Source organism: Mycetomoellerius zeteki, unplaced genomic scaffold (assembly GCF_001594055.1).
Source record: "Mycetomoellerius zeteki isolate Tzet28-1 unplaced genomic scaffold, Tzet1.0 scaffold35, whole genome shotgun sequence".
Taxonomy (NCBI): Eukaryota; Metazoa; Arthropoda; class Insecta; order Hymenoptera; family Formicidae; genus Mycetomoellerius; species Mycetomoellerius zeteki.
In genome coordinates, this window is record NW_017257338.1 from 1,841,866 (window position 1) to 1,856,178 (window position 14,313).

Here is a 14,313-nt window from a genome sequence, read left to right on the forward strand (position 1 = left end):
AAAAAAAAATGTTATTTCGGCAGCAACAAATTAGCAACAAATTAGCAACAAATTCCTACGTTATTTCTGCGTAGATTGGCTTTGTTGTAGGTATTGTTCCGCTAACTGAATCTTCCTTTAGCGCAACATCGTTTTTTTAAAATAAACCGACAGAGCAACAAATTTTTTTCTTTGGCAACTTTTTAGCAACAAATGAGCAACAAATAAAAATGTTAGTTAGAATCGATTCCGCTCATTTTGTTCCGCTAACTTATAAGACGTGGAAAGAGGGTCCAGGCGAGTAATCAAAGGATGTAAAATAAGCATAAATTCTATTTTAATTTACATCTTGATTGTTATCTCTTTACCTTTTTTTAATATACTCAACAATAATAATACTATTAAGCAATATCTTTAACTTTATTATTTTATTGACGATAGACAGTAGCAAGAAATATAAATAATAAATTTATATAACGACAAATTTTCTTTAAATTATTATAGATGAATATTAAATGCAAATTAAAATAAAAAAAGAAATAGGATGTTTAATAATTTCTTGATGTTGGTAAAACCAGAAAATTGCATTTGAAATTGCAAAAAATTTAATTAGCTGCTTTGAGAAATATTAATGAAATCGATATAAGAATTTATAACGGTTTATACACAAAATGATATTTATAAATAATTTTCTCTTAAATTATTATAGATAATTTAAAATAACTATAATATAAGTAAAAAATAATCTTAGTTTTTTAATTACAATTAGCGCTGTGATATAATCGAGCCTGTTTAGTTTCATGATAGTTGTAATTAGGTGATGTAACGATTACGAATGTAAAAGGCAATAAATAATCCCCTATGCGCCAAAGCAAGAGGTTTATAGAAAAAACTGGTTCGACGCCCTATGTTATGATCAGAGCACAGTAATTAAAGGTTACTCTATTCGAGGGACGAAAAACGGACAGCTGCACGGATCAGTGACAGCGTTTTCTTTTGAAGGAAGGGCAAATCCCTAATGGAGGGACAGGTGTTATAAAAGATAACAGGATCGTTCTACCTGGTACAGAGCTCGAAAAAAGGGAGAGATTTAAATGATCGATCGATCAATATGCTCGAATACTCTTTGACAATTCGTGAAAGCGACTTAGTACCTTTCAACTCGGAGTTTTTTAAACTTTAGGTTTACGCCACTGTCGGGAGATTTTACGAACTCAAATAGATCGATTTGCAAGGATTATTCTTATAAAAGATTTTTTATTTTTGGAGTACTTGTGAATTAAAAAATTTTTTTTTATAGATCTCTCCGAGTAACACGGCAAATTTTTTTGTAAGAACACTTCATATTTATAATATTATTATTATATTTCATACGTTCCGAAAAAAATATCATATTTTCTGATTTTATAAAAGATATTTTTTACCTCATGTATTATACTGAAAATATTTTACCATTACAAGCGAATAAATTGCAGTCCCTTTATATTATTTTGTTTACTTTAAAGCGCAATTATTCGCAATGAATCGAAGGACATTTCTTTACCTTCTTTTCATCGCTCGCTATGATCGATAATACAAGCTTTCCGTGCCCATAAACGAAACATACCAACGACTACGCGATTTTATTTTTGGATTCTGCAATGTTCATTCAGCTATGAAAAGCAAATCAACTGCAATGTTCAAATTGAACTTAATACCGTTCAGCTTTGTTGCATTCATATCGCTGCACGCTGTTTTGACGTGTTCGCTTTAGAAGCAAACGTTTTCGTGACATATCTACTTGTTTTCAAAGAGATAAATTTGTCAAAAAGACAAAAGTAATTATTTGAATTTAATTATCCAAAATATTAATACGATAATATAATTATTATAGAGCAAATTAAAAAATATATATATACTCTAATGCGTATTGTGAATCTATATATTAAATTATATAATGATCATATATATCTACCATATAATATTCAATTTATCTGAACGATAAACTATTTTGCTTTTTCCGTTACTTCATCATTAATATTTTCCTTTCTTTTATTTGCAGGTAAGGAAACGTCTTTGCTTATGTAACTAGCAGAAAATTATATGAGCAGTGTTAGCAGAATGTAAGTACACATGCTTAAGTTCGTTCTTTAGTAAGTTCCTTGACATTTTCGCGTCTCGGTTATTCACACTCATCTATTAAAGAAATAAACTGCCGGTCAAATGAACTACAGCAATTTTAATGTCATAGCAACTTAAGATTTTAATTCGCGTTCAAGTGCTGGTTTAGTAGTCACGGTGAGTAGCGGTATCGACTAACATCAGAATGTCGATCGAAACTTTAATATCAAGATCTTGATATATTGAGTAAGTTCGACTCGTTTCTATTGACATAAAAATGCATTCGATTGTACGTGACGCAGAAAATTATATTCCCGAATGCAAGATGGCGAAAGAGAGAGGGAACAGACCGGTTGCCGAAAAAAAATCGACGTTTTATCGAACTGAAATTAATTCTGGTAAATAATTCCAGTTTCTTAATTCGCACTCGTGTAACGCAAACGTCGTGTGCTGATTGGCAGTCGCGAGTTGCAAACCTTCGACTTATATGTCGATGTTGTTGCGGGAGTCAGCGGCAACGACCGACTTCAAGGTAGCTGAACGAGGCGGCTGCTTATGTAAGTTATTTAGAAGTCGCATATGCTTGCTAGAAACTGCAGAGATTCGAGAGAAGTCTAAAGATTAAATGTCCTCTTTTTTTCTTACTAGAGGCCTCATTAACACGTACGCACGATTATATTTAATTATAATCCTCGACTGAGCTTTCGTGACTGTTGATGCCGCGGATAATCGAACACGCATGTTGTTCCTAAAGTTTCGGCTTGAGGTAACGCGATAATCGATTCTGACTGGATGCCTTGGCGTTCTGTATCAGGTTTTTGCCCGCCGTAAATGAACGTAGTTATTTATAACCGATACTTTGCGCTATTTTCACCAGCGGTAATTCGCAGGTGAATTCACGCCGTGCAAATACCTTCGTAAATTTCCGTTTATCGACGGGATTCGGAATAAGTGCCGGCCGCTAATTTGCCAGACTAATTACTCGCTATCAAGCGTAACAATTTAAGCGAGGTCGAGGTCTTCTAGGTTACGACTTGAGTACTTTGTATTGTGGCCGAGTACTGCGGATCGAGTTGCATTTGCAACTAATTGAAACGTTATCTTGCTTCTCGCGCCGGCAGGCTACTTTATATCTTACAACTTGCGGTTAAACGTTTCTCGTCTTACAGCTTCTCGATTCATGCAACTGCATAGCACCGTGGTGGTTACCGACCTGTTCTCTTCTTGCCTCATATGGCTGGACGCGATGGTAGTAGCTTGCAGCTGAAATCCGCTTTCAGGAACTTGCCGACCGACTTCGCGGTTAGCACTGACACGTGCTAGTTCTATTCGCAATCTGCCGCGACTGATACATAGTTCCTTGCGTCTCTCGGAACTTGGACTGCAATTATCTACAATCGTTGAATTTTAAGCTAGATTTAGATTAAACAAGCGAGCGTGCATTAATGTAAATAAACAAAAGAATATAATTAATTGAATGTGACTAAAATAAAATAAAAAATTAAATAAACGATTAAATAAATGAACGGATGAATGAACAATTTGCATCACTTCAATAAGTGCGGATGGTATTATACTACGATGTTATTATTCATTGAAGTTATTTATTTATTTATTCATGCTCGCTTGTTTTGATTTGAATCTAGGTCATATATTCAGTAGCAATCTATTCAATCAGCAATTACGATTTGTTTTTTATAAGTATTTTTTCCATGTATGAAGATATATATGGTCTTTTAAATTTAGACATATATATATATATATATAAACAAGATGAGGATATATGAAAATATCCAAATAATAAAACGATATTTGTTCTCCTTCATGATATTAATGTATTTCGATGAGAAGTAATTGTTTCGGGGAAATTGATAGAGTCATTCATTTTCATTCCCTTTTATTAAACCTTTATTAAGCCTCTCGTGTGTCATTATCATGCGGTCTATCCGCCGTTAACTTTCGATCGAGAGTACGATGTCGAAGTCGTCGAGAGAGGGAGTACCACGGCCCCAGGTCGCACATTTAAATGCAAATGCACTTTTTACTTATATTTATATGCAAATGAGCTTTTCTCACGGTGAGAGAGGAGGACCCGGGACTCTCCGGTGCTGTGTCGGTGAACACAACGTGTTCGAGAGACATTCTCTTCGGTTCGTTCGTTCGGTAAAAAGCAGCTTGGCACACAATGCCGGAAGACAATTATTGCATCGTCTGCGCGAAATGCGTCGCGCGAAATTATGCGTCGCAATTTCAAGAACTTTAATCATTGGCACAATTGCGACTGTCGCATTCGCGAAGGCCAACTCGATGACAATTAGATCGCGACGCATGACTTATTATTTTCTTATCGTCGATATCATTAAAATTTATTATATGTAATAACTGGTAGTGACTTAGATTATTGCAGGATAATTTCAATATATTCTGAGTAAAGTTGTTTAAATGATAGTATATGACGATTTATGAAAACGCGTGTTCTTTAAGAAGTAGATTCGCTGTCTTTAGATACTTGGAAAGCAGTAAGTAAAGTAACGGCATGAGTTTTTGAACGACTATCGCTCCATTATAAATAAATTCGTGAGGGCGGCGGGTAGTAACGGGGTGAATTCTTCATATGTCGGGGGAACAATATGCTCTCGAGTAACAGAGAATTTTTCTCCAGACACACATATTGCGACGGCTCTTATCGTTTTACGTTAGGGGAATTCCATTTGGAGACATCGTGCTTTTTTCTTTCTTACGTTCATTGTACGAGCTAACGCCGATCAAGATTCATACATACACGATATTCTTTTATTGTTATCGGTTATGTAGGTCTAATTCTCTTCGCTGGTTGCTGTTGTCTACCAAAATAGGATTATTTGATCAGACTTGATTCTGAGCATCACCATCTAATTTTCATACAAATTGAGCGAGAAATCACGAGAAACCGTAGAAGCATAAAAATATCATCGTTATACTATTAAATTCTAGAAAAACAATCTAATTTGAGAATTTGTGGCATTATATAACATATTTGTTGACTGTCTCCATTCAACGTGATCATTTGTCAAACAATCGCTGTGCGTAACAATGTAGATTATATAATACCTATTGACGCGCGATAATTTAATTAATCGAAGACATATGTAAATGATCGTCGTAATTGAAGAGTTCACAAGAATAACAACGGTAACCTTGAATTGGCTGTAAATTGAATTTTGTATAAAAATAGTTTCTTCCACGAGATCGATATTTACGCAATTTTAAAGTTTTTACTATTATTAGTGGAATAACATTGACGTATTCTTTCACGCAACCACACATTACCTACATGAAACAATATCGAAGGATTTGAAACTATATATTGAGGTGACTCTACACAATCAATAATATTGTCAGTATTAACAAATATTAACAATATTACTGATCGTGTGTGATTAATATTGATGGATTGATGTAAAATACTGACGATAATCTGAATTTTGATTCTTGAGCATCAGTATTGGTTTATTATATCCATGTCACAGTATGTCACATTGCAATAGATATTGTGCGTAAAACTAAAGTGAAATATATCGTCAATATTACTGATCGCGTAAGATTGTAAAAATACTAAACATATTAATGCATACTCTGTCAGTATTATTGATCGTGTAAGGTCACCTTTTTCATATTATTTTAAGAACGGGTCGAGCATACAGGTTCGAATATTGACTACATTTACAAAACTTTAATTAGGGATTACGCATTAAATTCTGTGATAGGCAAATGTTATCTTCTCGCAAATATATTCGTTATCTCGTTTAATCTGTTTTCTATTGACGCGTAAACAATTTGATGCAATACATTGGATATAGGGGAAACACATCAATATCGCAGTGCCAGTTATCGATGACCGATCACGGCATTCAACGTGTTAATCGAATATCTGGTAAATGGACGCTGCCACGGATTTAATTACATTACGTATCGGAATTGCGTATTTGTGTGATACGTTACGACGTTTGTGACTCTCATTAAATCTCGTAATCTATCTGGGCAGTTTCGAGTACAGTTGTAGATGATTGTCATGCACTGTCACGTAACAAATAAATGTCTTGTTTCCACTCTTGTTCGTATCGATCGTTTTATTGCCGGAGGAGAATCCTTCGCTCTTAGGAGTCGATCTGCAATTCGAAAGTTGTTAAGCGCACATCGCGGCGCCTTAATGGAATTTGAATGTCGTTAGCCGAAGTAACCGGGCGTAAGGAAGGGACGTTATCCCTATTACCTCCGACGCTCTGTACGGTACGCGAGAGAGTCGCCAAGTTTATTGGAGCACGAAAATGCGCCAGCTTCGTCGATCGTGTCCTTTGGTAGTTTAGGATCGTCTGACCCTTGCTTGCGAGTTCGCGAAAACATAATTGACGCTATAATTAATTAGCATGTCCGTTATGTTGTTTCGCCATTAGCGCTTGTCTTGTATTTGCAGGACACGAGGACGGTCATTTACGTTGTTCAAAGGGTGAAGTACTAAATGTCTGAAATTAACATCCGAATAGGAAAATGGTTCTATACATATAGAGGAGAAGGTGGTATTATGGCACCCCAGTTACATTTTACACAATAACTTTGTTAATAATCAATATTTAAGTTTAAAATTTGACAGTTATATTCGTTATTGAATCGATTCTGGACTTAAAGTTAGGAAATATTTATTACTTAGGATACTATTAATAAAAATGTGGCGACATTGCTTAATGACTCGAAGAAAAAAATGGGTGGTAATGTGGCCTTCCATAAAAATAGCCTTAAAATATTAATTTTGTTTAGAAAACAGTATTTGGTTAGGTATAAAATTAACAAAAAAGTAAAACATTTTAAAATGTATGCAAATGAATGTATATACATTCACATAACTTCTGCATATAAGCTCTCAGTACTAAAAATCTCAGTACTAAAAATAGAACACGCAATATAAACTATAGATTAACAGTAAAGCTACAATTGAACATATCAAATAATTATTTTGATATGAAAACCTCAAAAAAGAGATCGTGAATAATCAATATCCATAGAGGGCCACATTAGCAAAATGTCATGGTATTGTTTAAATTTACATAACTCAAAATATATACAGTCAAATAAAATATTAAATAGCAAATAACACACTCAAAAATACATGTATTCATGTGATGACAAGTTTAAGAAAAATGAGGGGAAGTAGGTGTAATTAAATGCTAAAATGTACCTCAGAAACGTTTCGAAATACTTGAAAGTAAAAATGCGTTATAATAAGTGCTGGTTATTGAGTATTGTTAATATTAGCGTCAAGGTGTAACGACGAGTTACTGAACTAATATTATAATTCCATAAGTAATTATTAGAATTCGCTGTATAATAGCGGAGATATTAAAAGATGTCACAATATATACAATAGTATACACTGGCCATAATACCACCTTCTCCTCTATAATCATTGTCGAGAAAAATGCTCGCCTTTTATTTTTGAAAATTGTTGATTCTATTCCGCATTTAGCCTTTGCTACATTATTTATATTATTTATAACATAGTGAAAATTTAGAAGAGTTCGATTGTTGTTCTTTGTTCGTCTCGTGTCGCTTAGAAGCGAAAGTTTTGTCATGCAGACGATCATTTGGCAATCACGCAAATTATGACACCAATTTGAAGTAATTCACAGCAATCTTATAAAACGATCGTATAAGCACTTCGAAATAGCACTTGAATAGAATTTGCACGGAACGCGATAAGGATAATAATGAAGAGAATGAAGGAAGAGGCTTCCCGTCGTATACTGGGTCGCGAACACCTTACGACTGGTTTACGATTAACCGATTTTCCATTGTGCAATGCGCCTAACTGCAACGTTGGAATAATGAAATACAGTGTGACTCGATTATTAAAAATGAACATAGAGGATTGAGAGGTCGAGCTGCGCGATAGTTCCTGGATTGTTATGCTTGAAAATTGTTTCATATTATTTTCTCATAGTAATACAATACAAAATTTGCACATATATATACATCATACACGTAATTTGACCCGTTATTGTGTCACCATTTCAAAATTACGCCGCTACAAAAATAATAATGATACATTGTATGTATTTCTCTTATTATGAACGAATATAGCTGGAAGAATTAAGGAAGAATGAACATCGCTAACGAAACTAGACGAAGGAGGAGCAGTCGTTTCTGGATGGTATACCGAAAATCATCGTTTAATCGTTTTGATCGATCCTAAATAAGAATGACAGAGCACGAACGGAGTACTACCATCATCGAACTATTTCATAGGAGGATTCCCCAATACGCCGCCGCTGCTGCAGGTTTCCTCCTTTGCGTAAGATAGTCGATTTCAGGGGAGCTGGTAAATTTTTCGGGATAACCTTTGAAACCTCGAAACTTCATGATATTCGTGTGACATTTTTGTGTTTGCGTGCTAAATTACGGTGCATCAAACGATGTGCATGACGTAGAGAGTCAAAGGGTTAATGACTGAGCAATCGCACCGTCGCGACGACAATGACGGTGACGACGACGGATGGCTGGGAGAAAACGCGGAGGGCACATCGGTGAACATGTCGGAATTATTAAATGCCGCCGTAGCACCATAATGAACATCCGGTGAGAAAAAAAAACGTCGGATAAGGGGCAGGGCGGAGGGAGTATTTCAAGTACACCGCGGCTTAAAGAACGGCCGTCGTTACGGACGCGCCGGGGCGAACAAATCGCCATACGTGTAACGTAAATCCTGGTGGTCGTGTTCGCGGTCAACGAACTCCTTTCCTTCTTTCGCGCAGCCTGCATGGGTGGATTCTCGTTGGGATGCGGCCTCGGTTGGAGCGCTCCGTGCGTCGAAATACTGAGGAGCCAGTTAGACGACTTTGCGATAAATGTGATCGCATCGGTGTTCCCGGTAGGCGCGGCGGTAGGCACTATCGCCGTGCCCCTGCTAGTCGACAGGATCGGCCGGAAGTGGACAATGATGGTCCTGGTGCCGGCCATCATCATTGGCTGGATTCTACTCATTTCCGCGGGCACACTGGTACCGCTCTACGTGATCGGCAGGGTCGTGACTGGCGCTTGTGGCGGCATGTGCTGCGTCCTTGCGCCTATGTATTCCGCAGAGATCTCCGAGAAACATATTAGAGGTATATCGTCTTTTTGCGATTAATCCTAGACCCTTGTAGATAACTTACGTCATAGGTTGAGTCATTTATTCAAAGCTCATGTATCTGAAAAAGAAATCGCTAACATATAATTTTGTGATATGGCTACGTTCAGCAGAAAAAGCTTTATATCTGATGTAAAATATTTAATATGATTTATACATTTAGATCCAATGAATAACTAAGGGCAAGACAATCATATTAAAGAATTTTACAATAGTTACAAAGCTGCTTTTTCTGCTAAATATAGCCATTGTCGTCATATTATCTACTTTAAAATGCTATTTAAATGGTATTTAATAGAAGTTCATTATATGGTATTATACAATAGAAGCACAGTACATGTGATATTATATAAAGAATATGAAACCGGATACCATTGTCGTGAGATGAAAACAATTTGAAATGCGTATGATTCAATGCGTAATAATGACACGTGGTATAATGTGGATAACAGAATAAGACGGCTTGCGGAGCGATGTTATTAGTGCCTATCATCGTTCAGCTCACGAGCTCGTTCTCCTTGCATTGCTAATGCGCGTGCGATTTACCGTCGCTTAGCCGAGCGACGAGAGGCAAAGAAGAAGAGTAGCAGCTTCATTATGCGGTTCTTCCTTTCTCGTAACAGGGACGACGGGCGTCTTCTTCCAGTTGCTGCTCGTGATCGGTATACTATACGTGTACATCACCGGTTTCACGCGAAACGTGATCGCGATATCCAGTCTCTGTTGCATCGCACCGATCGTGTTCGGCGTGACGATGTCCTTCATGCCGGAGAGCCCGTTGTACTACTTGATCAAAAATAAGGAAGAAGATGCGCGAAAGTCTATGCGGTTCTTTCGCGGACCTAATTTCGATATTGAGCCGGAGATAAACGCATTCAAGGTTGGTTAAACATCGCGATTCCATTGTTATAAATTTATTGGTCAATTCACACATTTCTTAAAAGCCCGATTTTTTATTATCTGGTTAACTTGTGATTTAATCTTAACTTCACTTATACTCATTTCTACTAATATAGTTTAATTTTAATCTTATTAAAATATAGTTTAACTAATTCTTCGTTTTTTTTCTAAAATTCTAAGAATTAGAATTTTTAATTTCTATTTGTTTTATAAGTAACGTTTCTAATTTTGTTAATAATACAATCGATAAAAATGCTTAATAATCACTTTCGCGCGGATTTTATTAATGCACATATCTAAATGGGAAAAAACAGGAACAAGTGGAGAGAAGCAAATTTCAAAAACCAAACATCTCGGCCTTCATGAGAAAGCCCGTGTTGAAGACTCTGGCCGTGGCCTACGGTCTAATGTTTGCCCAGCAATTTAGCGGCATTAACGCCATAATATTCTACGGTTTCACGATCCTCGAAGCGACAGGCGTCGGCATGGAGTCGCAATTGGAACTGGTCATTTTCGGTGTCGTCCAGGTGGTAGCTTGCGTGGCAGCGGCACTGTTGGTCGACAAGGTTATACTTTAATAGGTTTATTGTGATGTCGAACATGTTTCACAGATTTCGCGATCTGTAATTTATCTAACGGTCGGTTGGCATTATGGATGCGATCGAAACATTCGCAGCTGGGACGCAAGCTACTTATGGTGATCTCCTTGGCGACGATGTGTGCCTGCTTGGCGGCCTTGGCGGGTTTCTTCGTCCTGACAAACTATCAGCCACAGTTAGCAGATCAAATATACTGGGTGCCACTCACATCGGTGTGTGTCTACATACTCGCCTTCTGCCTTGGAGCTGGTTAGTAATAACGATGAGTACGCTTGAATTGACAATACACTTATATTGATCGAGCTATCAGAAAATACTAGATTCTTACGAAGAAGAAACTAAGAGTTATGTATTACATCACATATTTGCTTTTACAACTTTTTTAGAGTTAAATTTTCTCTTATACATTATACAACTAATATTCTCTGATCAAAATCTTTAAACAAATCTATATTAAGTTTGATCTTCGTTTATAATTAATGTAGGTATTATAAAATTATGTTCCTGTGGTTTTTGATGACAGATGCGGTAAACACAATTATTAGCAAAAATTTTTATCAAGCGTTCAATTTCTCAGGTCCAATTCCATGGGCTTACATGGGCGAGATTTTTCCTACGCGCTTGAAGAGCGTAGCATCGTCTAGCGCGGCTTTCTTTAATTGGCTACTGGCGTTTACGGTTACAATATCCTTTCCAAGCGCCGTTAAAGTACTAGATTATTCCGTGGTGTTTTCCTTCTTTGCTCTACTGTGTGCCTTGGCCATATTATTCGTAATCTTCTGCATGGTGGAGACTAAAGACAAGACATTTGCAGAAATTGAACAGGCATATGGAACTCACGTGCTTGCGCAGAACGAAGAGCTTTCCAATACGCAGTGAAACAAAGAATTTCCCATGAAACAACCACCTGTCAAACAGGTAGGAAAGATTCCATGGAAGACGAATAGAGAGAAGACGTGGGATTTGTCACGTTTATTTGATCATACAGTTTGATGCATCGAGATTGACATATTTTGAAGTTGTCGTTTGTCGATGATGTATATTATTCTCAATATTACAAAGATGAAAAATCACAAAAATGAAACAACTATTAAAATGATCTTTTATCTTTATGGCAGCATTATCATTTCGCGCTAATAATATTCAAATTGCAAGACTGCATATGAAAGTGTATGCATGATATTGATGCTTCAAAATTATTTGTAAATAATTTTGGCAATTGAGGCTCTTCATTTAGATCAGGCCTGTCCAATTTGAGTTCCGGAACCAAAACGCAAAGCCATCAACGTAAAAAAATTCAATGTGGATAAGATTTCGGGGACTGTAAAGTGTTGATACGCATCTAAGTGACGCTTATCAACAACATTTATAGTTCCTAAAATTTTACTCATTGAATTTTTTATATCGATGATTTTGCGTTTTGGCTCTGGAGCTCAAATTGGACAGACCTGATTTAGATTTATGTAAGAAATACAACACACATACATATAGCGGAACTCCTAAGTTTTTAATAATTACATGTAATTACATATTTTCGATAAACTATATATTTTCATCGTACGGTAATTCAACCACTCGCTATGCTACTTATAGTTTAAATAACTTCGCCGAGGACGTGGGCGTAATTCCGACTAAAATAATTTGCAGATAAATGAATTCCTGACGGGAAGTGGGACGCGTGATAAACGGCGAACGAGATCGCCAATGTATGCGCGGAGGAGGATGCGGTAGCTAAACTTGAACCGCGATATTATATGCAGTGCTACGTACAGCGATACGCATTGTGAGCAGTCATTGCACGAATATGGCCTTGGCCGAATCGTTTGGAATTAAATGATACCTTTTGCCGTCACTCTATACTATTTATTTAATCCAAACGGAAAATCCAATTTAACATTATATTTCATTGTTCGGATTGTCATTGTTTCCATCGGGGGGAGAGAGGGGATGAACGTGACGATGAATATTGTCGACAAATCGGAAGAAAATAGTTATTTTAATGGAATTATTATCGATTTTACAGAATCATCCCCATTTTCCGTTAAAGAACACAAAATTCATCCAACATAGCCCATCAATTTTTCATGATGAATTAAAAGTAAAAATATTTGAATATTTATGCTCGCGGATCTTATACTCATAATTCGAAATGTCATATAAATTGAATAGCTACGACTTTCGTTGTAATGGAATTTTTCTGCTTTAAAGTATCGCGTATTCCTCTCCCGATCGATGTCAACGACGATATGATGATGATGATGATGATGACTCCGACGCGTCCATTTGTCATGCAGCTGCCATCGCTCGGTATAAGACGCTCGCTTTCATCGATTATGCATTCGAATTTATATTTATGAAGCGTCGTGCCAGAGCGTCGCACGCTGAGTGTCGTCGTACTAATAATGCCGCTATAAACCTCTCGAGCGTCGGACGCAGCGACTCCACGTTACATTCTTGCTGGCACACAGACATCGGAGGTCGTCGCCGCCTACTCAGGATTTTCTGTATTATGCGATTGCACGTTTCGTGGATTTTTCGTGGGCGACAGACTGATGATACGCCCTCGGATCGGTATTATCTCTAGACTCGGATACCGGATGCGCGGTTTTCTCGCGTTTTTACCTCGGACGCAAAATTCGGTCGCGAGCCCTCCAATCGAGATTAACATAAATACCAGTCACTGTCTTTTGCATGTCAATGAGGGATTACAATGATTTTTAAAGCGTTTATCTCTTTACGGATAAAAAATAATTTTTACTATGACTATGAATGATGTCAAGGTATTTGCGACAGTCTTGATAAAGCAACGTTGTGTTCAATCGGTGCTTGGTGTATCTTGACGTATATACACGCTTCAATATACAGGGTGTTTCCAAATTAAATGGCAAAACTTCGGGAGCGTGTAGAGGAGTAAAAAACTAAGAAAAAAAGTCCTATAGACATATGCTCCTTTTTGCTTTGTTTCGCAGGAAATCACGAAAAAAGAAAAAAATATATTTAATTTATTATTTTAATTATTTTATTTATAAACTTTTTAATGAAGATTTTGTTCGAAATGTGCACCTCTTGCAGCAATACAAGCATTGCATCTGTCAAACACGGCTCTTGTAGCAGCCAGGCACTGTTCTTGCGATATTCTGTTCGCTGCAGCTACGATACGATTTCTCAAATGTTGCTCTGATTGAATAGGCGAAGAATAAACTTCTTGCTTCAGAGTACCCCATGCATAGAAATCTAATGGCGTTAAGTCGGGCGAACGAGTTGCCCAATGTACTGCTCCTCCACGTCCAATCCATCGTTGTGGGAATTTTCTATCTAACCAGGTTCTAGCGACTCTGCTGTAATGAGCAGGGCATCCATCTAATTGAAACCACATTTCAGTACGTTGTTGTAATGGGATGTTTTCTAAATAGTCAGAAAATTCATTCTCCAAGAAATTTAGAAAACGGTCCCCATTTAATCTTGCAGGTAAAAAAAACGGTCCCACTAAAACGTCGTTCCAAATTCCAAGCCAGACATTAACAGAAAACTCTTGCTGAAATTTGTATTCTCTAACAGACCTGGGATTTTGATGAG

The 14,313-nt window shown here is 36.9% G+C and overlaps 2 protein-coding genes across 3 annotated transcripts in view; both read left to right on the top strand.

Moving 5' to 3' along the window:
- The window catches only part of LOC108725531 (headcase protein), a 153,796-nt gene that overhangs the window by 74,511 nt on the left and 64,972 nt on the right, over positions 1 to 14,313 (top strand). The gene's annotated exons all lie outside the window — the stretch shown is intronic.
- Positions 8,125 to 11,815, top strand: LOC108725530 (facilitated trehalose transporter Tret1-2 homolog). Its single transcript, XM_018452584.1, has 6 exons — positions 8,125 to 8,390; positions 8,865 to 9,215; positions 9,862 to 10,118; positions 10,453 to 10,704; positions 10,815 to 10,986; positions 11,315 to 11,815. Exons 1-6 carry the CDS (start codon positions 8,312 to 8,314, stop codon positions 11,614 to 11,616), a joined length of 1,413 nt encoding a protein of 470 aa, XP_018308086.1. The 5' UTR covers positions 8,125 to 8,311; the 3' UTR covers positions 11,617 to 11,815.